Source organism: Callionymus lyra, chromosome 14, assembly GCF_982586985.1.
Source record: "Callionymus lyra chromosome 14, fCalLyr1.hap1.1, whole genome shotgun sequence".
Lineage (NCBI taxonomy): Eukaryota > Metazoa > Chordata > Actinopteri > Syngnathiformes > Callionymidae > Callionymus > Callionymus lyra.
This window is the reverse complement of record NC_141831.1, coordinates 2,862,836-2,889,712: the sequence shown is the minus strand read 5'-3', so window position 1 is coordinate 2,889,712 and position 26,877 is coordinate 2,862,836. Positions and strand designations below refer to the sequence as shown.

Below are 26,877 nucleotides of genomic sequence, written 5' to 3'. Positions count from 1 at the left end.
ATTATGACCAGCTGAAGATGTTTCAGGAGAACAAGAGCCGTAACATTATGACCAGCTGAAGATGTTTCAGGAGAACAAGAGCCGTAACATTATGACCAGCTGAAGATGTTTCAGGAGAACAAGAGCCTTAACATTATGACCAGCTGAAGATGTTTCAGGAGAACAAGAGCCGTAACATTATGACCAGCTGAAGATGTTTCAGGAGAACAAGAGCCGTAACATTATGACCATCTGAAGATGTTTCAGGAGAACAAGAGCCGTAACATTATGACCAGCTGAAGATGTTTCAGGAGAACAAGAGCCGTAACATTTTGACCAGCTGAAGATGTTTCAGGAGAACAAGAGCCGTAACATTATGACCAGCTGAAGATGTTTCAGGAGAACAAGAGCCGTAACATTATGACCAGCTGAAGATGTTTCAGGAGAACAAGAGCCGTAACATTATGACCAGCTGAAGATGTTTCAGGAGAACAAGAGCCGTAACATTATGACCAGCTGAAGATGTTTCAAGAGAACAAGAGCCGTAACATTATGACCAGCTGAAGATGTTTCAAGAGAACAAGAGCCGTAACATTATGACCAGCTGAAGATGTTTCAAAAGAACAAGAGCCGTAACATTATGACAAGCTGAAGATGTTTCAGGAGAACAAGAGCCGTAACATTATGACCATCTGAAGATGTTTCAGGAGAACAAGAGCCGTAACATTATGACCAGCTGAAGATGTTTCAAGAGAACAAGAGCCGTAACATTATGACAAGCTGAAGATGTTTCAGGAGAACAAGAGCCGTAACATTATGACCATCTGAAGATGTTTCAGGAGAACAAGAGCCGTAACATTATGACCAGCTGAAGATGTTTCAGGAGAACAAGAGCCGTAACATTATGACCAGCTGAAGATGTTTCAGGAGAACAAGAGCCGTAACATTATGACCAGCTGAAGATGTTTCAGGAGAACAAGAGCCGTAACATTATGACAAGCTGAAGATGTTTCAGGAGAACAAGAGCCGTAACATTATGACCAGCTGAAGATGTTTCAGGAGAACAAGAGCCGTAACATTATGACCAGCTGAAGATGTTTCAAGAGAACAAGAGCCGTAACATTATGACCAACTGAAGATGTTTCAAGAGAACAAGAGCCGTAACATTATGACCAGCTGAAGATGTTTCAAGAGAACAAGAGCCGTAACATTATGACCAGCTGAAGATGTTTCAAGAGAACAAGAGCTGTAACATTATGACCAGCTGAAGATGTTTCAGGAGAACAAGAGCCGTAACATTATGACCAGCTGAAGATGTTTCAGGAGAACAAGAGCCGTAACATTATGACCAGCTGAAGATGTTTCAAGAGAACAAGAGCCGTAACATTATGACCAGCTGAAGATGTTTCAAGAGAACAAGAGCCGTAACATTATGACCAGCTGAAGATGTTTCAAGAGAACAAGAGCCGTAACATTATGACCAGCTGAAGATGTTTCAGGAGAACAAGAGCCGTAACATTATGACCAGCTGAAGATGTTTCAGGAGAACAAGAGCCGTAACATTATGACCAGCTGAAGATGTTTCAGGAGAACAAGAGCCGTAACATTATGACCAGCTGAAGATGTTTCAGGAGAACAAGAGCCGTAACATTATGACCAGCTGAAGATGTTTCAGGAGAACAAGAGCCGTAACATTATGACCATCTGAAGATGTTTCAGGAGAACAAGAGCCGTAACATTATGACCAGCTGAAGATGTTTCAGGAGAACAAGAGCCGTAACATTTTGACCAGCTGAAGATGTTTCAGGAGAACAAGAGCCGTAACATTATGACCAGCTGAAGATGTTTCAGGAGAACAAGAGCCGTAACATTATGACCAGCTGAAGATGTTTCAGGAGAACAAGAGCCGTAACATTATGACCAGCTGAAGATGTTTCAGGAGAACAAGAGCCGTAACATTATGACCAGCTGAAGATGTTTCAAGAGAACAAGAGCCGTAACATTATGACCAGCTGAAGATGTTTCAAGAGAACAAGAGCCGTAACATTATGACCAGCTGAAGATGTTTCAAAAGAACAAGAGCCGTAACATTATGACAAGCTGAAGATGTTTCAGGAGAACAAGAGCCGTAACATTATGACCATCTGAAGATGTTTCAGGAGAACAAGAGCCGTAACATTATGACCAGCTGAAGATGTTTCAAGAGAACAAGAGCCGTAACATTATGACAAGCTGAAGATGTTTCAGGAGAACAAGAGCCGTAACATTATGACCATCTGAAGATGTTTCAGGAGAACAAGAGCCGTAACATTATGACCAGCTGAAGATGTTTCAGGAGAACAAGAGCCGTAACATTATGACCAGCTGAAGATGTTTCAGGAGAACAAGAGCCGTAACATTATGACCAGCTGAAGATGTTTCAGGAGAACAAGAGCCGTAACATTATGACAAGCTGAAGATGTTTCAGGAGAACAAGAGCCGTAACATTATGACCAGCTGAAGATGTTTCAGGAGAACAAGAGCCGTAACATTATGACCAGCTGAAGATGTTTCAAGAGAACAAGAGCCGTAACATTATGACCAACTGAAGATGTTTCAAGAGAACAAGAGCCGTAACATTATGACCAGCTGAAGATGTTTCAGGAGAACAAGAGCCGTAACATCATGACCAGCTGAAGATGTTTCAGGAGAACAAGAGCCGTAACATTATGACCAGCTGAAGATGTTTCAAGAGAACAGGAGCCGTAACATTATGACCATCTGAAGATGTTTCAGGAGAACAAGAGCCGTAACATTATGACCAGCTGAAGATGTTTCAAGAGAACAGGAGCCGTAACATTATGACCATCTGAAGATGTTTCAGGAGAACAAGAGCCGTAACATTATGACCAGCTGAAGATGTTTCAGGAGAACAAGAGCCGTAACATTATGACCAGCTGAAGATGTTTCATGAGCCATAACATTATGACCAGCTGAAGATGTTTCAGGAGAACAAGAGCCGTAACATTATGACCAGCTGAAGATGTTTCATGAGCCGTAACATTATGACCAGCTGAAGATGTTTCAGGAGAACAAGAGCCGTAACATTATGACCAGCTGAAGATGTTTCAAGAGAACAAGAGCCGTAACATTATGACCAGCTGAAGATGTTTCAGGAGAACAAGAGCCGTAACATTATGACCAGCTGAAGATGTTTCAGGAGAACAAGAGCCGTAACATTATGACCAGCTGAAGATGTTTCAGGAGAACAAGAGCCGTAACATTATGACCAGCTGAAGATGTTTCATGAGCCATAACATTATGACCAGCTGAAGATGTTTCAAGAGCCGTAACATTATGACCAGATGAAGATGTTTCAACAGAACAAGAGCGAGTCGATGCACGGACGACAAGAGCGTCCGAGTGTAAAAATAGGAGCAGACGTGATCGTCCGTCACACCTGCGCTCGTCGCTCGCTGCTCTCACTCCTGACCTCGACAGATGAAAGACAGACGCAGCAACAACAAGTCTCTGATCCGACTCATGCTTGGAATCCCCCCACACTCTCGTCGCCATGGAAACCTGGATAAACATTCATTCTTTTGAAGCTTAAAAAATGTTCATTCTTCTTACGTTTTAATACTTTGATCCTGACTATGGATGAGGTTGATCCCAGCTACACAGGGTGTGAGGCAGGGGACACCCTGGACAGAAGTCCATTCTGAATGAACCTTTGCTTCGAACCATGAGACAGGTGGTCATAATGTTTCTGCTGATCAGATTCATGTTTGAATTGAAGTCGTCATGAAATAATTTAAATAAAAATAAAAAAACGGCTTCATAGGAAGACGACAGCCAATCAGGAGCGTCCGTGGCGATGATGTCAGCAGACGGAACATCACTCTCAGTGTCAAGTGTTTTTTTTTTCTTTTCTTCTTTTCCTCTTTTCCTGCTGCTGCTCGTGGATGTGCAGACGCCGAGGACCGGAACCAGAACCAGAACCAGGTACTGACGGATCCTCGCGACTGAACTCAAGTGACCTCTTGACGAACATGTTTATGTTTTAATTGAAAAACTTTGATTTAATCTACGACAACTTTGTGATATTTAAGAGACGATCGGTTCGATTTATTATATATAACAAGATATTCAAACAAGATAATGTATTCAAACATATTAAATTCATTTATTCAAATAATTGTCTGTTGAGATGATATTAAACTGACATTTAACTTTAACAAACACTTGTGGACAAATGTTTAATTATTTAATTACTAGAATAAAAAAAAAAATTCTATTCTTTTTGATTATGATATGAGTTGTTTTTTATCAATTTAGTTTCAATATGATTAGAAATTTATTAATCAAACGTTTTAATGAATCAAGTGAAAGTTAATTTTTCTTCTTGATTTATTAATGATATTTTCTTTATTTGAAAGTCTATTTTTCTGTTTTTCTATTGTATGAAATTTTTAAATGATTTAATTAAAAGTTTAATTTTTCTATTCTAACGTTAACAAGTTGTCATTTTTTAATTGACATTGTATTTTTATTTGATTAATTCAAGATTTAAATGATTAAATTCAAAGTTCATTTTAAAGGTTGTATTCATTAAAGTTTAAAATAATGTAATAACGTATTTTTCTATTGTCATTTTATTTATTAAATGTTTGGAATATTTAACTTAAACTGATTTAATAGTGAATTAAGCAACAATTTGTATTGTTTTGTCACATTAAACATAAATTAAACACAGTTAATTAAACATAGTTAATTAAACATAGTTAATTAAACATAGTTAATTAAACATAGTTAATTAAACATAGTTAATAATTAAACATAGTTAATTAAACACAGTTACTGAATCAATAATGATTTCTTCAGTGAAGTAAAAGAACTAAATCAAACCCGCGGCTCCTCATGGTGTCGGGGTCGGAGGGGTCATGACTCGGAGGAGGGTCGCGGGGGTCGGCTGCTGCCCTCAGGCGCCCGTGAACCAGGACAACGCTCGCTTCTTCCTGCTCGCCGGCCTGATCCTACTCTACCTGCTGTGCGGCGCCGCCGTCTTCTCGCTGCTGGAGCATCCGTCCGAGCTCGGCGCCCGCCGGCTCTGGAAGCGGCGCCTGGACGACTTCACGCAGAAGCACGGGGTCAAGGTCGCGGCGCTGACCTCGCTGCTGCAGCAGTACGAGGAGGCCAACGGCGCCGGGATCCGCGTGGACACGCTGAGGCCGCGCTGGGACTTCTCCGGGGCGCTGTACTTCGTGGGCACCGTGGTCTCCACCATAGGTGAGTCCGACCTTCACGTGGAACCTACTTTTGTTGAGTTGATTTATCGGAAGAACGTCCTCTCAGGACCTCAGCTGCTATGGAAATGAGTGCAAGCGTCATCTCCACTCAGTTTGCAGAAATGTAAATAAGAATTTATTTGAAAATATATGAATAAACCTTAAATATACCAAAGTCTTACTGCAAGTGTTAAGTTCTCAACTCCTAACCGTAGTATTTTTTCACTTCTTTAAATAAACATTTATTTGACCTTGAAAACGTATGAGTAACATCCCCATCAACACCTGATCAGCTGCCATCATGCTTTGCCGCCCAGCCCACCAATGACAGCCGACCAATGACTTTTAACATGGCGTTGGAAAAAGGTCGTCTCATGACCTCAAATTTTATGGAAACAAATGCAAGCACCGTCCCGAACGACTGTTGTTTATAACAATATTCATTTGACTGACATTAAATCCCGACATATGAAGCGTCTCTCAACAACCCGGTAACAATGACATTGTAATGCTTGGCCGCCCAGCAGACCCGCCACAGCCGTTGACTCGTGATGCCACATAGACCCTGAAGACAGGGTTGAGGCGTGTTCTCCGGAGGGTTCCAGTTCAGATGTTGAGCTTCTCTCTCTCTCTGGACTCCAGGGTTCGGGATGACGACTCCGGCCACCATTCCCGGGAAGGTGTTCCTGATCTTCTACGGGCTGATCGGCTGCGCCGCCACCATCCTCTTCTTCAACCTCTTCCTGGAGCGGATCATCACGGTGCTGGCCTACGTCATGCGCTGGTGCCACGAGCGCCGGCTCAGGTGTGCGGGCGAGGGGGCGGAGCCTAGAGGGGAGGAGCCGCTGGAGGACGAGGACAGCCTGGAGGGCTGGAAGCCGTCGGTCTACTACGTCATGCTGATCCTGGTCCTGGCCTCGGTCCTGATCGCCTGCGGCGCCTCCACGCTCTACAGCGCCACGGAGGGCTGGAGCTACGTGGACTCGCTCTACTTCTGCTTCGTGGCCTTCAGCACCATCGGCTTCGGGGACCTGGTGAGCGGCCAGAGGCGGCGCTACGAGTCCCAGGAGGTCTACGGCGTGTGCAACTGTGTGCTGATCCTCATGGGGGTCTGTTGCATCTACTCGCTCTTCAACGTGATCTCCATCATCATCAAGCAGACGCTCAACTGGATCATCGCGCGACTGTTCTGCTGCTGGTTCTGCTCGTCGTGCCTCCAGAACCGAAGGTCGTCCCGCCGCAGGCAGCGGCGCCTGAAGCGCAACACGGTGCAGCCGGTGCCGTCGCGGAGGCCCGCGGGCCGGCGCCTCTACGCCGACGGCTCGGCGGACACGGCGTGCGACAGCGAGACGGACGCGGCGGCGCCGGACCGGGTCCGCGCGGGCCGGCGCCTCTCGGGCGAGATGATCTCGGTCAACGAGTTCACGGCGTCCAACAACGTGTCGCTGGCGCTGCTGCAGAAGCAACTGAGCGAGACGGCGCATCAGGGCCCGCGGCAGAGTCTCAACGGGTTCTCGGGCGGAGTCGGAGCGCTGGCCTTCATGAACAACCGCCTGCAGGAGACCAGCATGGACCGGTAGCAGCGCCGAGTCCACCAGGACCACAGGGATCTTAAGCAACATCTCCAGGAGCAATAATGTTTTTTTAAGAGACAAAACTGCACAAAGTATCTCGACCTCAGACTCGAGGTCTTTAGTCCGGATCATATAAATCCGGTTCGTCTTTAAAAATCAGAACAACCTGAAATTGAAAATGTTTTCCGTCTCCCTCCAGTGTTAGAACAGTGTAACTGCAACGACGTGCATTCGTTTACAAAACAACATAAAGCTGAGTTTCTGACGAAATAAAAACTGGTGAAAAGACACGAAGAGACGCGACTCGTTAACAGTTTCTTACAGTTGTTTCCTCGTCAAGCAGTTTTAATGTTTCACTCGTTTAAACGATCAACGTTTGTTCTTAACTTGCAACGTATCATATTTCCCAACAACCCTCTCGTGACTTGAACAGCTGCCGTAACGCTTTGCCGCCCAGCCAACCGTTCACTTTTGATAGAAACATAGTCAGTAATAGTTAAATATGTAAGTAGTTATTATATTTATTACATATGTGCAGAACAACTGGTGAACTGTGATGAACTGAGAGATGAACGAGCAGAAGAAAAGAAGAAAGAAAGAAAGAAAGAAGACACTTCTATCTCTTTCTCATCTCGACAGGAAGCAGAAATACTTATGTTGGCTTCCAGACTTGTGTGTCGCAGGAGCGCGAGAAGGTCAGCGACGGATTATTATGGCGACGAGCGTTGATGGTACGTTTGTCGCTGAAGGTGTCGGAGCGAGTCGGAGGTCTGCGGCGTCACGAGGGTCCGATGTCCTCGAGTGATTGTCGCACAGAAGCAATCAGGCAGAAGCGGCGCTGAAGGGCCGTGAAGAGGCGACATGTCTGACTTCCTCTCGAGTCTTTACATCACAAGATGTCACGGATGCTGCGTCGCATCAAATCAAGCAGGAGGGCTCGTCGCCATGACGACCGGCTCTTCAACCACATCTCTTTTGACTCCATCGCAGGATCTTGAACCTTCTCTGCGCTTGTACTGGTGAGAAACACGTCGTATCACCGAACTCATGGCTACGTTCAGAATCAGGATCAGAAGATTATTGAAGTAAAATAAATCAACAGAATGTCAAGAGTGACTCAAACATCTTTATGTTTTTATTTGTTTTCCTTGATTTTCTGGAACTCCTGTTGTGTTATCAGTTGTATCTTGATCTTTAAAGTATGTACTTTATTGAATATTGTTTTGATTGTTTAAGCGCTTTGTGACCCTGGTCTGGAAAAGATCTTTATAAATAACAATTACTTACTGACTTACATTAAAGTCGACGCATCAACTTGTAAAAACTACAAGTGATTAAAATGATTTCAAATTAAGAAAGAGTTGTGTCGTCACTTTGTGTATTTGCTGTAGCGACGACACAAAGTGACGACTCTGGACGGATGCGGTCGAGAGAAGAAGAAGAAGAAGAAGAAGAAGAAACTAAGCTTGGGCTCAAGCAGTCAACAAGGTCAAAGATTTGCAGCTTAAAGCGACGACACCGTCTTGAACGAGGTCACATCTGGTCAGAGCTGGAAGTCGAGTCAACAACTCAACGTCAATCAAGTCGTCGGACGAGAGGTTCGTCAATCAGAGCCGAACATCTGAACCTGAACGTCTGAACCTCAAACACAGCAGGATGGAACCAAAGCTTGAATGTTATTTCATATGTTTCTCCGTCGTGTTTCATTTTTACAACTAAACAAAAACATGTTTTCATTGAAGGACAAGAAATAATCAGGAAAAGTGAGAAAATGAGGAAAAAAGGAAAATAAAGCCAAGAGTGTAAAACAACTCAATGGATTCGTAGAAAACCTTATAGAAAATATAGTATAAGTCGGAACTAAAGTATTCAAATGATTTGAAAAATCTGACGAATAGTCGTCTGAAGGAGGATCGTGAAGGCAGACATGATGGATCGAGCACAGAGTCAATGAGTTTTTGTGATAAGTGAGTCTCTCTGAATATATATTATATTATTATTATTATATTACATATTTATTAAGTATTTTTATACGACTCTAACATTGTTTCATAATCATTTCTTGTGTTGATCACTGCTGATGGATCTTGACTCTGGGCTCGATGCATCATGTCTGAAACACAGTGTCGACTATTATCACTCTTTATTTTAAGCGTATCGTCTGGAAACAGAAGCGTAATCGTTTGATTTGAGTAAAACAGCAACTGATCATGTTTCTACTATATTATTATATTGTTGTTTTTTATTATTATATTATATTAGATATACATTCCGTTTTTTTTAATTGTCCCTTAAAACAAAATAGTTTCAAAATAATCATATTTATATCAAAATAACATAAATGCATCTTTGTTAAGATTTATATTTAAATAAAGTTATATGAATGATTAATAATCAACATCATCACATAGTCAAAATATTTTAATTTCATTCTGAGACTTTCATGATCCGACACATTATAGTTTAATCGTTTAAATAACAGACGTGGACACGTTGAGAAGAAGAACTATTTTCATTGTATTTCCTTCAGGTCTTCAGCTGCTAAAGTGTGTGAGAAGATTCAGAGAAGATAGAGAAGAACGAGGTCACGACAGGTCGCGTCACTCACCGATCATGGATGTGACGGACGATCAGGTGACGGTCGATCAGGTGACAGTCGATCAGGTGACGGTCGATCAGGTGACGGTCGATCACGTGACGGTCGATCAGGTGACGGTCGATCAGGTGACGGTCGATCACGTGACGGTCGATCACGTGACGGTCGATCAGGTGACGGACGATCAGGTGACGGTCGATCACGTGACGGTCGATCACGTGACGGTCGATCAGGTGACGGACGATCAGGTGACAGACGATCACGTGACGGTCGATCAGGTGACGGTCGATCAGGTGACGGTCGATCAGGTGACGGTCGATCAGGTGACGGTCGATCAGGTGACAGACGATCACGTGACGGTCGATCAGGTGACGGACGATCAGGTGACGGACGATCAGGTGACGGTCGATCAGGTGACGGTCGATCAGGTGACAGTCGATCAGGTGACGGTCGATCAGGTGACGGTCGATCACGTGACGGTCGATCAGGTGACGGTCGATCAGGTGACGGTCGATCACGTGACGGTCGATCACGTGACGGTCGATCAGGTGACGGACGATCAGGTGACAGACGATCACGTGACGGTCGATCAGGTGACGGTCGATCAGGTGACGGTCGATCAGGTGACGGTCGATCAGGTGACGGTCGATCAGGTGACAGACGATCACGTGACGGTCGATCAGGTGACGGACGATCAGGTGACGGACGATCAGGTGACGGTCGATCAGGTGACGGTCGATCAGGTGACAGTCGATCAGGTGACGGTCGATCAGGTGACGGACGATCAGGTGACGGTCGATCAGGTGACGGTCGATCAGGTGACAGACGATCACGTGACGGTCGATCAGGTGACGGTCGATCAGGTGACGGACGATCAGGTGACGGTCGATCAGGTGACGGTCGATCAGGTGACAGACGATCACGTGACGGTCGATCAGGTGACGGTCGATCAGGTGACGGTCGATCAGGTGACGGACGATCAGGTGACGGTCGATCAGGTGACAGACGATCAGGTGACGGTCGATCAGGTGACAGTCGATCAGGTGACGGTCGATCAGGTGACAGTCGATCAGGTGACGGTCGATCAGGTGACGGACGATCAGGTGACGGTCGATCAGGTGACGGTCGATCAGGTGACAGTCGATCAGGTGACGGTCGATCACGTGACGGTCGATCAGGTGACGGTCGATCAGGTGACGGTCGATCAGGTGACGGTCGATCACGTGACGGTCGATCAGGTGACGGTCGATCAGGTGACAGTCGATCAGGTGACGGTCGATCAGGTGACGGACGATCAGGTGACGGTCGATCAGGTGACGGACGATCAGGTGACGGTCGATCAGGTGACGGTCGATCAGGTGACAGACGATCACGTGACGGTCGATCAGGTGACGGTCGATCAGGTGACGGTCGATCAGGTGACAGTCGATCAGGTGACGGTCGATCAGGTGACAGACGATCACGTGACGGTCGATCAGGTGACAGACGATCACGTGACGGTCGATCAGGTGACAGACGATCAGGTGACGGTCGATCAGGTGACGGTCGATCAGGTGACGGTCGATCAGGTGACGGTCGATCAGGTGACGGACGATCAGGTGACGGTCGATCAGGTGACGGACGATCAGGTGACGGTCGATCAGGTGACGGTCGATCAGGTGACAGACGATCACGTGACGGTCGATCAGGTGACGGTCGATCAGGTGACGGTCGATCAGGTGACGGTCGATCAGGTGACAGACGATCACGTGACGGTCGATCAGGTGACAGACGATCACGTGACGGTCGATCAGGTGACGGACGATCAGGTGACGGTCGATCAGGTGACGGTCGATCAGGTGACAGACGATCAGGTGACAGTGGATCAGGTGACAGACGATCACGTGACGGTCGATCAGGTGACGGACGATCAGGTGACGGTCGATCAGGTGACGGACGATCAGGTGACAGTCGATCAGGTGACGGTCGATCAGGTGACGGTCGATCACGTGACGGTCGATCAGGTGACGGTCGATCAGGTGACGGTCGATCACGTGACGGTCGATCAGGTGACGGTCGATCAGGTGACGGACGATCAGGTGACGGACGATCAGGTGACAGTCGATCAGGTGACGGTCGATCAGGTGACGGTCGATCACGTGACGGTCGATCAGGTGACGGTCGATCAGGTGACGGTCGATCAGGTGACGGTCGATCACGTGACGGTCGATCAGGTGACGGTCGATCAGGTGACGGACGATCAGGTGACAGTCGATCAGGTGACGGTCGATCAGGTGACGGTCGATCACGTGACGGTCGATCAGGTGACGGTCGATCAGGTGACAGACGATCAGGTGACGGTCGATCAGGTGACGGACGATCAGGTGACAGTCGATCAGGTGACGGTCGATCAGGTGACGGTCGATCACGTGACGGTCGATCAGGTGACGGTCGATCAGGTGACGGACGATCAGGTGACAGTCGATCAGGTGACGGTCGATCAGGTGACGGTCGATCAGGTGACGGTCGATCAGGTGACGGTCGATCAGGTGACAGTCGATCACGTGACAGACGATCACATGACGGACGATCAGGTGACAGTCGATCACGTGACAGACGATCACATGACGGACGATCAGGTGACGGTCGATCACGTGACGGTCGATCAGGTGACGGTCGATCACGTGACGGTCGATCAGGTGACGGTCGATCAGGTGACGGACGATCAGGTGACAGTCGATCAGGTGACGGTCGATCAGGTGACGGTCGATCAGGTGACGGTCGATCAGGTGACGGTCGATCAGGTGACAGTCGATCACGTGACAGACGATCACATGACGGACGATCAGGTGACAGTCGATCACGTGACAGACGATCACATGACGGACGATCAGGTGACAGTCGATCACGTGACAGATGATCAGGTGACAGTTGATCACATGACCAGCAGCTCTCGGACGAGGCGACACACGATCAGTTCCACAGAATCGAAGACTTTTATTCAGATTGAAAACATCTCAGATTCTCTCACGCTGTAATGTCTTCGCTACACAAACGACGACAATAAGGCAACACAGCAACACAACTGTGGACACACACGTGACACACACTGATGTGTGTGTTTGGATCACAGCGAGAGAAGAACGGATGGAAAATATCACATGTTTTCCTGCATCGTTTGTTTGTCTTTAAAACATTCCCTGTTTAAATAAGTTTGTGCTTTTATTTCAGCTCAGAACTACAGTATTTCACGACCTTGACTCTTCACTTCGTGTTTATCTTGAGTATCTTCATGTTTCAAATGTTGAAACATCTCTTTATTGAAAGGTTGAATTTTATTTTGTTTAATATTTTATTTTTACACATAGGGTTTGATATAATTATATATAACTCCAATGATTACACAATAACAACTTTATTGACTTTATGTATAATTTAATTCAATAATATGTTTATTTAAAGGTCATTTTTTCCCCCAATAGTTTAATTAAACAATAAATCAATAGAACTTTCAGCCAATCATGTGACACACAGACGATCATGTGACACACAGACGATCATGTGACACACAGACGATCATGTGACCATTTAGAAGCTCATGATCCAGCAGCTCTGTGCTCTGTTGGTTTGGTCTGGAGACTCTATTATAACAACATTTATATATAACATTTAAAAGATTACAATTTAAAAATATTGAATTTAGAACTTTTATATTTGGATTATTTAGAAATCAAAATATTTAGGTTAAAAAGTATTTTAAAATATTCAATGTTTTATTGAATTATTAGAAAAAACGAATTCAACCTTTCATCGTCTGAAGTGAAGCCACAGATATATTTCACATCATGTCAGGTCTGTAGTTCAACTCCCTCTGAGCTGCACTCACATCATGTCAGGTCTGTAGTTCAACTCCCTCTGAGCTGCACTCACATCATGTCAGGTCTGTAGTTCAACTCCCTCTGAGCTGCACTCACATCATGTCAGGTCTGTAGTTCAACTCCCTCTGAGCTGCACTCACATCATGTCAGGTCTGTAGTTCAACTCCCTCTGAGCTGTACTCACATCATGTCAGGTCTGTAGTTCAACTCCCTCTGAGCTGCACTCACATCATGTCAGGTCTGTAGTTCAACTCCCTCTGAGCTGCACTCACATCATGTCAGGTCTGTAGTTCATCTCCCTCTGAGCTGTACTCACATCATGTCAGGTCTGTAGTTCAACTCCCTCTGAGCTGCACTCACATCATGTCAGGTCTGTAGTTCAACTCCCTCTGAGCTGCACTCACATCATGTCAGGTCTGTAGTTCATCTCCCTCTGAGCTGTACTCACATCATGTCAGGTCTGTAGTTCATCTCCCTCTGAGCTGTACTCACATCATGTCAGGTCTGTAGTTCAACTCCCTCTGAGCTGCACTCACATCATGTCAGGTCTGTAGTTCAACTCCCTCTGAGCTGTACTCACATCATGTCAGGTCTGTAGTTCAACTCCCTCTGAGCTGCACTCACATCATGTCAGGTCTGTAGTTCAACTCCCTCTGAGCTGCACTCACATCATGTCAGGTCTGTAGTTCAACTCCCTCTGAGCTGTACTCACATCATGTCAGGTCTGTAGTTCAACTCCCTCTGAGCTGCACTCACATCATGTCAGGTCTGTAGTTCAACTCCCTCTGAGCTGCACTCACATCATGTCAGGTCTGTAGTTCAACTCCCTCTGAGCTGCACTCACATCATGTCAGGTCTGTAGTTCAACTCCCTCTGAGCTGTACTCACATCATGTCAGGTCTGTAGTTCAACTCCCTCTGAGCTGTACTCACATCATGTCAGGTCTGTAGTTCAACTCCCTCTGAGCTGTACTCACATCATGTCAGGTCTGTAGTTCAACTCCCTCTGAGCTGCACTCACATCATGTCAGGTCTGTAGTTCAACTCCCTCTGAGCTGTACTCACATCATGTCAGGTCTGTAGTTCAACTCCCTCTGAGCTGCACTCACATCATGTCAGGTCTGTAGTTCAACTCCCTCTGAGCTGCACTCACATCATGTCAGGTCTGTAGTTCAACTCCCTCTGAGCTGTACTCACATCATGTCAGGTCTGTAGTTCAACTCCCTCTGAGCTGCACTCACATCATGTCAGGTCTGTAGTTCAACTCCCTCTGAGCTGCACTCACATCATGTCAGGTCTGTAGTTCAACTCCCTCTGAGCTGCACTCACATCATGTCAGGTCTGTAGTTCAACTCCCTCTGAGCTGTACTCACATCATGTCAGGTCTGTAGTTCAACTCCCTCTGAGCTGTACTCACATCATGTCAGGTCTGTAGTTCAACTCCCTCTGAGCTGTACTCACATCATGTCAGGTCTGTAGTTCAACTCCCTCTGAGCTGTACTCACATCATGTCAGGTCTGTAGTTCAACTCCCTCTGAGCTGTACTCACATCATGTCAGGTCTGTAGTTCAACTCCCTCTGAGCTGCACTCACATCATGTCAGGTCTGTAGTTCAACTCCCTCTGAGCTGTACTCACATCATGTCAGGTCTGTAGTTCAACTCCCTCTGAGCTGCACTCACATCATGTCAGGTCTGTAGTTCAACTCCCTCTGAGCTGCACTCACATCATGTCAGGTCTGTAGTTCAACTCCCTCTGAGCTGCACTCACATCATGTCAGGTCTGTAGTTCAACTCCCTCTGAGCTGCACTCACATCATGTCAGGTCTGTAGTTCAACTCCCTCTGAGCTGCACTCACATCATGTCAGGTCTGTAGTTCAACTCCCTCTGAGCTGTACTCACATCATGTCAGGTCTGTAGTTCAACTCCCTCTGAGCTGTACTCACATCATGTCAGGTCTGTAGTTCAACTCCCTCTGAGCTGCACTCACATCATGTCAGGTCTGTAGTTCAACTCCCTCTGAGCTGTACTCACATCATGTCAGGTCTGTAGTTCAACTCCCTCTGAGCTGCACTCACATCATGTCAGGTCTGTAGTTCAACTCCCTCTGAGCTGTACTCACATCATGTCAGGTCTGTAGTTCAACTCCCTCTGAGCTGTACTCACATCATGTCAGGTCTGTAGTTCAACTCCCTCTGAGCTGCACTCACATCATGTCAGGTCTGTAGTTCAACTCCCTCTGAGCTGCACTCACATCATGTCAGGTCTGTAGTTCAACTCCCTCTGAGCTGTACTCACATCATGTCAGGTCTGTAGTTCAACTCCCTCTGAGCTGCACTCACATCATGTCAGGTCTGTAGTTCAACTCCCTCTGAGCTGCACTCACATCATGTCAGGTCTGTAGTTCAACTCCCTCTGAGCTGCACTCACATCATGTCAGGTCTGTAGTTCAACTCCCTCTGAGCTGCACTCAAATCATGTCAGGTCTGTAGTTCAACTCCCTCTGAGCTGCACTCACATCATGTCAGGTCTGTAGTTCAACTCCCTCTGAGCTGTACTCACATCATGTCAGGTCTGTAGTTCAACTCCCTCTGAGCTGCCGCTGGACTCAGAAGCAAACGTCTCTGAGCAGGTTTTAGAAAATCTCTCGTAGAAATATATAAACTGCATTGACATCGTTATGAAAGTGCTTATGATCGTTTGACGTAAACAAACTTTTATCCCTTTTCCGACATGAGGTTTGGGTCCAGGGTCGTCTCAGGAGCCTCCGAGTCCCTGCGGGAGGAAGTCGAGGGGGTCACACAGGAAGTGAGGCGGGGACTCACACTTACGTTGTGCACAGGTGGATTGTGGGTATCTTTCTGCTGGTAGTACGCTGAGATGATGCAGTTCCTCCTGTGAGAAGACACACCTGTCAGTCACTGTTGATGAGTCACACATGTGACATGTGGCGTCCCTCAGGGCGTCGTCCTCCAGCCTTTGTGTGTTTTTTTAATACATAACTTTGTCCAAAACATGAACCAAAACTCAAATATCTTTTTTCTAATGTCAACTGTTAGACAAGCCCTGGACAATATCTAAGCAAATACACAACTCATGGTGCAACACAATAATGGATATCTTATCTTATCTTATCTTTGCATGGGTTTACTCCAGGTACTCTGGTTTCCACCCACAGTCTTGAAACATACAGAGGTCGACTGAGACTATAAACTGTTGCTTTGATGGTGTGAAGGGAGTTAATCCAAATAAAGAAGATACTTCAAAACTTTATTTACTTATTTACATTTAAAAAAAACACATGAAAAACCTCTCACTTTTTAAAAAAAGCCTTAAAACGACTTTAAAACATGTTGTACTTCTATCTAAAAAAATACTTAATAGAAAATGTTATTTACATTTATTAAGAAATACTTAAAATTCTTATTTCACGAAAATCTAAACATTATTTTGAGTCTCAACTCTATATATTTTTGTTGGAAAACTACTTTTTGTCGATACATTATTTTAATTGAGTGACAAAGAAGCTCCACTCACTTGCTCTGAATGCCGCCCCCTGGTGGCAGCCCTGGTATGACAGTGGAGGCCAGGACGGTGAGCACCGACAGCAGGTCTGGCTCCTCCCCCCTGACGCACAGCTCCTCGTAAATGTCTAATAGTGACACACAATAACTCACGTCACACACACTTTATATTTATGAACCTCTAAACCTTTTGTCCGTTAACGTGACAGTTCAACGGTTTGATGTTTCATCAAAGGTCGAAAGGTCAACTCCAACAAAAAGCATCTGAATGTGAGGAAGTCGAGGAACACGAGATGTTAAGATCAATAAAGTGCATCAGTGTGAGTTTCATGTTCGGACGCAGGGTTTAAAAATAGCGTGAGTGACCTGAACAAACAAAACTCACCTGCGACCTTCGACTCCAGCAGGTCCTCCAGCTCGGCCTCCTGGTGTAATGCCTCCGCCGACAGCTGGGGGGCGCCAGGGAAGCAGAGCAGGATGATGCTGATGTTGTCCAGACTTCCCTGCACCAGAGTTAGAAAAGGAAAGGAACATTAAATATATTATAGAACATGACAGGCGTCAACAGAATTAAAAAGGAACATTAAATATATTATTGAACATGACAGGCGTCAACAGAATTAAAAAGGAACATTAAATATATTATTGAACATGACAGGTGTCAACAGAATTAAAAAGGAACATTAAATATATTATAGAACATGACAGGCGTCAACAGAATTAAAAAGGAACATTAAATATATTATTGAACATGACAGGCGTCAACAGAATTAAAAAGGAACATTAAATATATTATTGAACATGACAGGCGTCAACAGAATTAAAAAGGAACATTAAATATATTATTGAACATGACAGGTGTCAACAGAATTAAAAAGGAACATTAAATATATTATTGAACATGACAGGTGTCAACAGAATTAAAAAGGAACATTAAATATATTATTGAACATGACAGGCGTCAACAGAATTAAAAAGGAACATTAAATATATTATAGAACATGACAGGCGTCAACAGAATTAAAAAGGAACATTAAATATATTATAGAACATGACAGGCGTCAACAGAATTAAAAAGGAACATTAAATATATTATTGAACATGACAGGCGTCAACAGAATTAAAAAGGAACATTAAATATATTATAGAACATGACAGGCGTCAACAGAATTAAAAAGGAACATTAAATATATTATAGAACATGACAGGCGTCAACAGAATTAAAAAGGAACATTAAATATATTATAGAACATGACAGGCGTCAACAGAATTAAAAAGGAACATTAAATATATTATTGAACATGACAGGCGTCAACAGAATTAAAAAGGAACATTAAATATATTATTGAACATGACAGGTGTCAACAGAATTAAAAAGGAACATTAAATATATTATTGAACATGACAGGCGTCAACAGAATTAAAAAGGAACATTAAATATATTATAGAACATGACAGGCGTCAACAGAATTAAAAAGGAACATTAAATATATTATAGAACATGACAGGCGTCAACAGAATTAAAAAGGAACATTAAATATATTATTGAACATGACAGGCGTCAACAGAATTAAAAAGGAACATTAAATATATTATAGAACATGACAGGCGTCAACAGAATTAAAAAGGAACATTAAATATATTATAGAACATGACAGGCGTCAACAGAATTAAAAAGGAACATTAAATATATTATAGAACATGACAGGCGTCAACAGAATTAAAAAGGAACATTAAATATATTATTGAACATGACAGGCGTCAACAGAATTAAAAAGGAACATTAAATATATTATTGAACATGACAGGCGTCAAAATAAGTCAATGACATTGAATGATTGTTATGACATTTCAAATGTGGACACTTTGAATTATTGAAATGTTGTTTTTTAAATCATTTAATTAAATCATTTCTACGTCGAGGTCGACTTTGTTGTTCGTTGAATATTATGATGGAGTCACAAGACATTACTAGAAGATCACAGAGATACTTGATCGTCTGATCCTCGCGGCGAACATTTCATATTGAATTTAAAAAGACTACGAATTAAAACATATTGATTTTAAATTATTTGTTTTTGTATGATTGGAATTAGAATACTAAGGAGATTCATTTTGAAAATATTCGATTTTAATATTTAAAAAACCTAAAAAAAAACCTGAATCAACCCTTTAACTTAAATATTTCTATCTTAATTATTGAATAAAACAAATGAAACCTTTCCATACAGAACATATTGATTGTTCAAATGATATTATTGTCAATCAATCAAACATGAATATCCTGAAGACACTGACGGACTGAAACGTAAACACGAGCTTCATTAAAAACGTCTCTGACGTCCTGATCCTTCTTCTCTGAACCCTGGTCTCATCTGTGGGATCCTGGCAGGACCTGGTTCTGGATCTGGTCCCACATCCCCAGGAGGGACACGTGAGTGAGAAGATGTTGTTGGTCTGAACCTCAACAGACGACGTCCACGAAGAACAAGAAGCGACAGCGTCCGTTACATTATGACCGCCATGATGTCATCGGCTGTTTGTTGACCCGGATCACAGCGAGTTCTCTGGAGATCGAAGTGACGGTTTGAGGTCGTTGGTGCAGCAGTTGTTACGCAAGAGGTCACGACTGATCATGTGACCCTCGTGTTCTTCCTGTGACTATCAACTTTATACATGAACGTCTAGAAGTTTCACTTTAAATAATATAAGTTGTACTCAAGGTCACAGGTTATATGCCAAGTGCGTCAACTCAGGTAAGACAAATAAATATAAATGTTCTTTAATTGTTGCAATGCATTATGGGACTTGTAAAGTTTTTTTTTCCGCCAGACAATTAACATGTTAATATTCACAACCTTGTGTTCATTTTTGTGTTGCGATTAAACGTTCATACACTAGATGGCAGCAGTCGTAACTTCCTCTACAGCTACAGGAAGAATGAAATCCGCGAGATCCCTGCGATGGCTGAGGACGAGAGGATACAACAGTGGTGACAGGAAAGTTGAGTTCACCGCGAGAAGCTCTTTTCACTGCGGATCCTTCCTGAGGATTATTTATCGCTCCATTAGGGCCGATATCAAGTTCCTAACGAGGCCCCGAGAGACACAATTATCCTACTGCTGACGCTTGTGTTCGACACAGAGCGCGAGGCGTCTGTTCAAACCTCCTTTCATGAACCGTTTGAAACACTGAAGCAGAAAAGAGTCCAGAGAACAGAGACTGTCGAGCTCATTATTGAAAACAGCAGCAGAGAAAACCTTAGATTTTAAAATCTTCTCCAGCGTTAAATGAGGAGGAACAACAATAACAATAACAACAATAACAATAACAACAATAACAATAACAACAACAACAATAACAACAATAACAATAACAACAATAACAACAATAACAATAACAACAATAATAACAATAACAACAATAACAACAATAACAATAACAACAATAACAACATTAACAATAATAACAATAACAACAACAACAACAATAACAACAATAACAATAACAACAATAATAACAGTAACAACAACAATAACAATAACAACAATAACAACAATAACAACAACAATAACAACAATAACAACGACAACAATAATAACAACAATAACAACAATAACAACAGAGCTTCCACTGCACTAATGTACTTAATTATCAATAAGATGTTGTTGATTCTGGATTTATTATGAATATATATTTGCTCTTCAGCTTCAAATGTTGTTTCCAAACTACAGAATTGTTAAGAGTAAAAATAAATACTAACACAAATGACGAACCAAAAAAGGACCTTAAAAAAATGTAATATATTGATATAAATTAATAAAAGATACAATTGTTAAATATATCAGAGGCATTAGTACAGGATCAGTGACCTTTTGAGTGTGATTTTATGTTTATTTCTCTAGCATTTGAAACATAGTTACATTCATTATCTTAACGAGTCACTAATTCTCAAAACTCTCTTGCACACAGCAGCGTGAGAGAGACGACACCATCCATTAACTCTTCAAATGATCCGCGGATCCAGACGGTAACTATTAACTAATGAACTTTCTTTTAACAGCAGCTTCTATTTTCAGTATATTTTCTCTTTCAAAACACCTCCCTGACTGTAACTATTAGTCATGAATCCAGCTTTGAACGTCGACACTATGATGCAGAGATTGGTGAACATCTTGTGTAACAGCGAACATGCGTGGATGAGAGAAGATTCATTGACCCAGAAGTGTGACGTCAGCTGGAGGGTGATGTGTAGAACACTGACTGGATGTTACACAACCATGTGTTCACACAAACACACACGTGAGTGTATATAACAACCTGGTTTCTAGTTGTGTAGAACACTGACTGGATGTTACACAACCATGTGTTCACACAAACACACACGTGAGTGTATATAACAACCTGGTTTCTAGTTGGCTGGTGAAGAATAACAAATGATGTTGTCAAGTGTGTGTATGAAAGTATATCAATGTCATCACAATATTGAGTGAATGTAGTATTTGAAATATTTCACTTTGAATAGTTTTGACTCTCATTTAGTTTTTTTAATGATATAATAACCATTGAATTCAATAATTAGATGTTTTTTTTAAATACAATTTGTTTTGTAATTCTAATTCCGATCATTCAAAGATATACTTTCATAATTCAACTTTTTTATATATATATTTTTATATATAAATGTTGGTATAATAGAGTCTCCAGACTAAACCAACAGAGCACAGAGCTGATGATCATGTGACGCACAGACGATCATGTGACGTAGGAGGAAACATGATAAAAAATAAATATTATTAATAGGAATAGGAATAAAAAAATAAATATTATTGCAACATCAAATATTTGTAACATATGTGTAAGAAAAATAAAGTAATTTATTGTGAAATATTCATTTTTTTTAAGTTAAATTGTATGTATTAATAAATAATAATCCACCTTTCAATGTCCATATTATTGAATTCAATTATTCACTAAAATAATTTAATGCTAAATAAAAAATAAAAAATCAAGTTCAATAAACAGATCAATAAACTGATAAACTTTTTTAAAACATAGTCTGTGGGAAAATAAACATGTCATGACTCTGGTGTCATCTTGGGGTCAAGGTGACCCGAAGGCCTTAAAACAAATGTGTTTTTGGTATGCTTTGTGTTGTCTCTCTGGGTCAAAACCCGAAGGCCCTAAAACAAATGTGTTTGTGGTATCCCTTGTGTTGTCTCTCTGGGTCAAAAATCAATGACCAGGAACCACTGCCAGGGAGGTCATTGACCTTTGACCCAGATAAAAAGGATGTAGTTAGAGCGGCTGCTGACCTTGTACAGGCAGAGGTCGATGACCTGAGCGCAGACCTCCCTCAGGTCGGTGCAGACCCTGAGCCGGTTCTGGATGAAGGCGACCAGATCCTCGTTGCTGATGGTGTCCCACACGCCGTCGCAGGCCAGGACCAGGAACTCGTCGGCGGGCGAGCGCTCCACCACGCACACCTCGGGCTCCGGAGACACCATCTGCTCGCAGGGCGACCTGTTCTCCGCCCCCTTGTAGCTGAAGTCGCCCAGAGCCCGCGAGACCGCCAGGGAGCCGTTGACCCGCTGCAGGGACACGGACCCCCCGGCGCTCTCGATGCGCTCCTTCTCCAGGGGGCTGTAGGGCTTGTGGTCCTCGGTGGCGAAGCAGACCTGACCCGAGCGGCACAGCACGGCCCTGGAGTCGCCGCAGTTGGCGAAGTAGACGAAGTAGGGCGTGATGAGGGCGGAGACCACCGTGGTGCCCCCTCGCTCCCAGCCCTCTCGGCGCGCCACGGCGTGAAGATGCTTGTCCGTCTGCAGGAAACCTCCGACCAACGCTCGCTTCACCTTCTCAGGGTCGTCTTCTGACCCCAACCCTCCTGTGACAGAGACACTCACGTGAGGAAGTATTGATACATTTAAGTTATATTTGTACTCATGATAGTGACTGACGCTACTGTTTTGGCTTTTAAATCTTACTATAATATTCATGGTTCTTTTATGGTTTAAAGTTTAATAAATCATTTTGGGTTTTTTTGTGTTGCAGTTCCAAACAAAGAATGAGATGACTGAGGACGAGAGGATACAGTGAGTCCAGCAGCTTTTGGTTTGAAAACAAATGAAAGCAGTTATGACTTCGTCAAGAGTCATGTGGTCTGTAAATACTACAACACCAGAGTCAAGTACTGGACAATACTACACATATATACTTGTTACTACACTATCACAACACCAGAGTCAAGTACTGGACAATACTACACATATATACTTGTTACTACACTATCACAACACCAGAGTCAAGTATTGGACAATACTACACATATATACTTGTTACTACACTATCACAACACCAGAGTCAAGTACTGGACAATACTACACATACATACTTGTTACTACACTATCACAACACCAGAGTCAAGTACTGGACAATACTACACATACATACTTGTTACTACACTATCACAACACCAGAGTCAAGTACTGGACAATACTACACATATATACTTGTTACTACACTATCACAACACCAGAGTCAAGTACTGGACAATACTACACATACATACTTGTTACTACACTATCACAACACCAGAGTCAAGTACTGGACAATACTACACATATATACTTGTTACTACACTATCACAACACCAGAGTCAAGTACTGGACAATACTACACATATATACTTGTTACTACACTATAACTACACCAGAGTCAAGTACTGGACAATATTACACATACATACTTGTTACTACACTATAACTACACCAGAGTCAAGTACTGGACAATACTACATATACATACTTGTTACTACACTATAACTACACTATCACTATATATCGTATCCTTGTATCCTGATACGTATCAACAAATACTCCTAATAAACACCAATGAAAATCAGTTCCTTAGTTTTTTGAAGAAATCTTTAAAAAATGTAAATCAAAAATATAATATTATAAAAAAGGAAAAAATAAAACTCATTTGATACAAGTTAGAATAAAGGATTTAAACTAAGAAATCCTTTTGATTATTGTTGTTTGAAATAATTTGCATAAACCTTCTCTAAGATGAAAGAAGATGAACTAAGATCTAGAATCACTGCTGACTGAGCTCATGAGCAACGGTTACATCAACTGAGCTTCAGATCGAACACAGCAGAGACTCCAGAGCTGCTGCCACACGTGTCAAAGGTCAACAAGTGAATCCACTGAGAAATAACCATCAGAATATTAAAAGATTGAACATTTCAAATAATGAAACTTTGAATCATTTTTGATTGAGATTTTACTCTTATTATTAATACGTCTTTAAATAATTAAATTAAAAAATAAAAGTTTGATGTTGTCATTCTGATAATTCAATAGTTTGTAGTCTTTTAAACTCAATATAAAAGTGTATAATAGAGTCTCCAGACCAAACCAACAGAGCACAGAGCTACTGGATCACGTGCTTCTTCGTCGTCACGTGATCGTTTACGTCGTCAAGTAAATCTAGATCAGGGGTCGGGAACCTGGTCCAGAAAGAGCCGCAGTGGGTGCAGGTTTTCGTTCCAACCATTCAAGACGACACATTTTATCCAATCAGGTGTCTTTGGAGTGTAATCAGTTGATTGTCAGTCTGGTGTTGCTTGATCAGCTGAAACCTCATTGGTTGAACTATACATGCTTGATCGGTTGGAACAAAAACCTGCACCCACTGTGGCTCTTTCTGGACCAGGTTCCCTACCCCTGATCTAGATCATTCATTTTGAAAGATCACGCTTTTCACTGTTCAAGTGTCAATATTCTGACAAACACACACGACAGGGACACCCTGGAAAGGTCACCTGTGGCCAGGATGTGACCCAGCAGGTGCTGTGAGCAGTACTGCGCCGCCACGCTTCCCGCGTGCCCGTCGAACACGGAGAAGAAGCTCCAGTCCACCAGCTCGCCGCCCAGCTGAGGCACGCAGTTGTGGAAGTCCTCCATGTTGGCCCTCCAGCCCTGCATGCTGCCCAGGGCGTAGGTGAGGCCCCAGCGGGCGCAGCCCTCCTCCAGCAGCTTGTCCAGGACGGGCCGGTCCAGGTAGGGACTGGGGTTCACCTCCTCCCTGTCCGGCGGCTGCTCCCCCTCGGCGCCTCCTCCTCGGCCGGCCCTGAAGAAGGAGCTGACCCTCTTCTCCGTCTCCTTCACCAGCTGCCGCACGAACGCCGGCATCTCCACGCCGCCCTTCCTGGACGTCCTCATGGCGGGCGAGCGCTCCGGCGGACGCACGGGTCGGCGGGTCCGGCGGGTCCGGAGGGTCCGGAGGGTCCGGAGGGTCCGGAGGGTCCGGAGGGCAGAGCGGGCCTGGATCCGGGCCTGAGTGCTGCGAGCGGATCCGAGCGGCTCCAGGGCTCAGAGCGAGGCTGACGGACGACGAGGTTCCTCGCTCATCCTCTCACGCTCTCCTCTCCTCCATGATGCTCTTCTTCTTCTTTCTGCTGAGATTTTCACCTCCTCGCTCCCGAGCAGCTTCTCCTCCTCCTCGGCTCCTTGTTATTCTTCCAGCCTCGTCCCCGATTGGTCGACTATTTTTACCCGCCAATGAGCCGCTGACATCCATCGTCTCTCCCCGCATCCTGTCGGCGGCTCTGGCTCCGCCCCCTTTTGTAATCTCCTCCTCCGATCATCCCGGATTAGAGACCCCGTGGATTATTGGAGCCTTTTGGTATCACTGGTCTGTCAGGACGAGGCTGTGGAGACACGACTGATGTCGGGAGAGAATCTTATCACAAACTTCTACGTCTTTTATTGTCTTTTAATCGGATCCAAACACTCGCTGGTCTTTCTATTTTGATACACAATAGGAAAAATATGTCTAGAAAGTATAAAACACCAAATGAAAACATTTATTTTGTGTTTTTCTATTAAATATTATCCTGGAATACAATGTAAGTTCATCTAAAATGCTAAAATAAAGACCTTTTAACTTGATTATAAGATGAACCAGAAGAAGAATTTTTAAACGTTTTAACATTTCTTTAGTTTACATTTAAAAACCTGCCATTGTTTGCTGGAAAAATGCTAAATATTTCTTTCAGTTCACTTTATAATCGTGCAGATGTATAAGAAAATCAGTATTTCTACATTTAAGATTCTTCTAGTTTTCTGGGAGACGATAAATTGTAAAAAGATGAATATTTACGGCTGTTAATTAATTAATTTAATTTAAACAGCAATGAAATAGTATTTTTACGTGTTTTCCTTACTATGGATTCTTGAACTCCAAGAAAAAGGTGGAAAATCCAACATATTTTGAAGTAAAACTCACAAAAGTGTGTCTCGTGCAGGATTATAAGGTGAACCAGAATCCAGTTCACTTTATAATCGTGAAAGATGTAAAAGAAAATCAGCATTTTTACATTTAAGATTCTTTATATATATATTTATGAATGTATTTTCAGGCTCTTAGTCCGGAAACATTCCCTTCATTCTATTTTCAATACAAAAAATCAATTTGAACAGCAATTAAATGGTATATTTTCGTGTTTTCCTAACTATGGAATCTTGAACTTCCCAGAAAAAGTAGAAAAATGACGATTATAAGATGAACCAGAAGTATTTCAGCATGTTTTCCAGTCAACAGCTGCAGGTTTTTGAGCTTTTCTATCCCTGGAGTGAAACTTCTGCAGTGACTTGAAACTTCACTGTCGGCTGCACATGTTGTTGAGATGTTGAAGAACATCACGACATTCTTACGCGTCAAGACGCTGAACTACAGATTTAATGAATGGCATTGGAAGGAAAATAAACATCACAAAGACAATATTAACTTCCTCCTCATATTTAGATCCGTCTAACATCAGTTCTACAGAAATACATCTGGTGCTCTAGTAGAAGAACTCACATTTCTCCTTCAAACTCTTCACTTCTTTCAGGATCATTTTAAAATTCTGGTTCTTACTTTCAGATCTATTCATGGTCAGACCTTCCATCAGTGATCTGATCCAGACTTACACCCCAGCTCGGGCTCTGAGGTCTGTGGATCACAATCTACATCTGAAGACACTTTTATTTGAGCTTTTCCTTGATTCTCTGAGACTCCTGTGTTTGTCTCTG

General features: G+C 43.2%; 2 protein-coding genes across 2 annotated transcripts; one reads left to right on the top strand and one right to left on the bottom strand.

Moving 5' to 3' along the window:
* The first annotated feature begins 3,065 nt into the window (after window positions 1–3,065).
* kcnk12l (potassium channel, subfamily K, member 12 like) lies at window positions 3,066–7,545 on the top strand. Its single transcript, XM_087807355.1, has 3 exons — window positions 3,066–3,963; window positions 4,843–5,247; window positions 5,889–7,545. Exons 2-3 carry the CDS (start codon window positions 4,902–4,904, stop codon window positions 6,824–6,826), a joined length of 1,284 nt encoding a protein of 427 aa, XP_087663481.1. The 5' UTR covers window positions 3,066–3,963; window positions 4,843–4,901; the 3' UTR covers window positions 6,827–7,545.
* An 8,226-nt stretch (window positions 7,546–15,771) lies between these two features.
* On the bottom strand, window positions 15,772–25,274 carry ppm1nb (protein phosphatase, Mg2+/Mn2+ dependent, 1Nb (putative)). The gene is made up of 6 exons (XM_087807615.1): window positions 24,624–25,274; window positions 22,111–22,682; window positions 17,181–17,298; window positions 16,809–16,923; window positions 16,103–16,166; window positions 15,772–16,046 (listed from the first exon to the last, which is right to left on the bottom strand). Exons 1-6 carry the CDS (start codon window positions 25,021–25,023, stop codon window positions 16,029–16,031), a joined length of 1,287 nt encoding a protein of 428 aa, XP_087663741.1. The 5' UTR covers window positions 25,024–25,274; the 3' UTR covers window positions 15,772–16,028.
* Window positions 25,275–26,877: the final 1,603 nt, after the last annotated feature.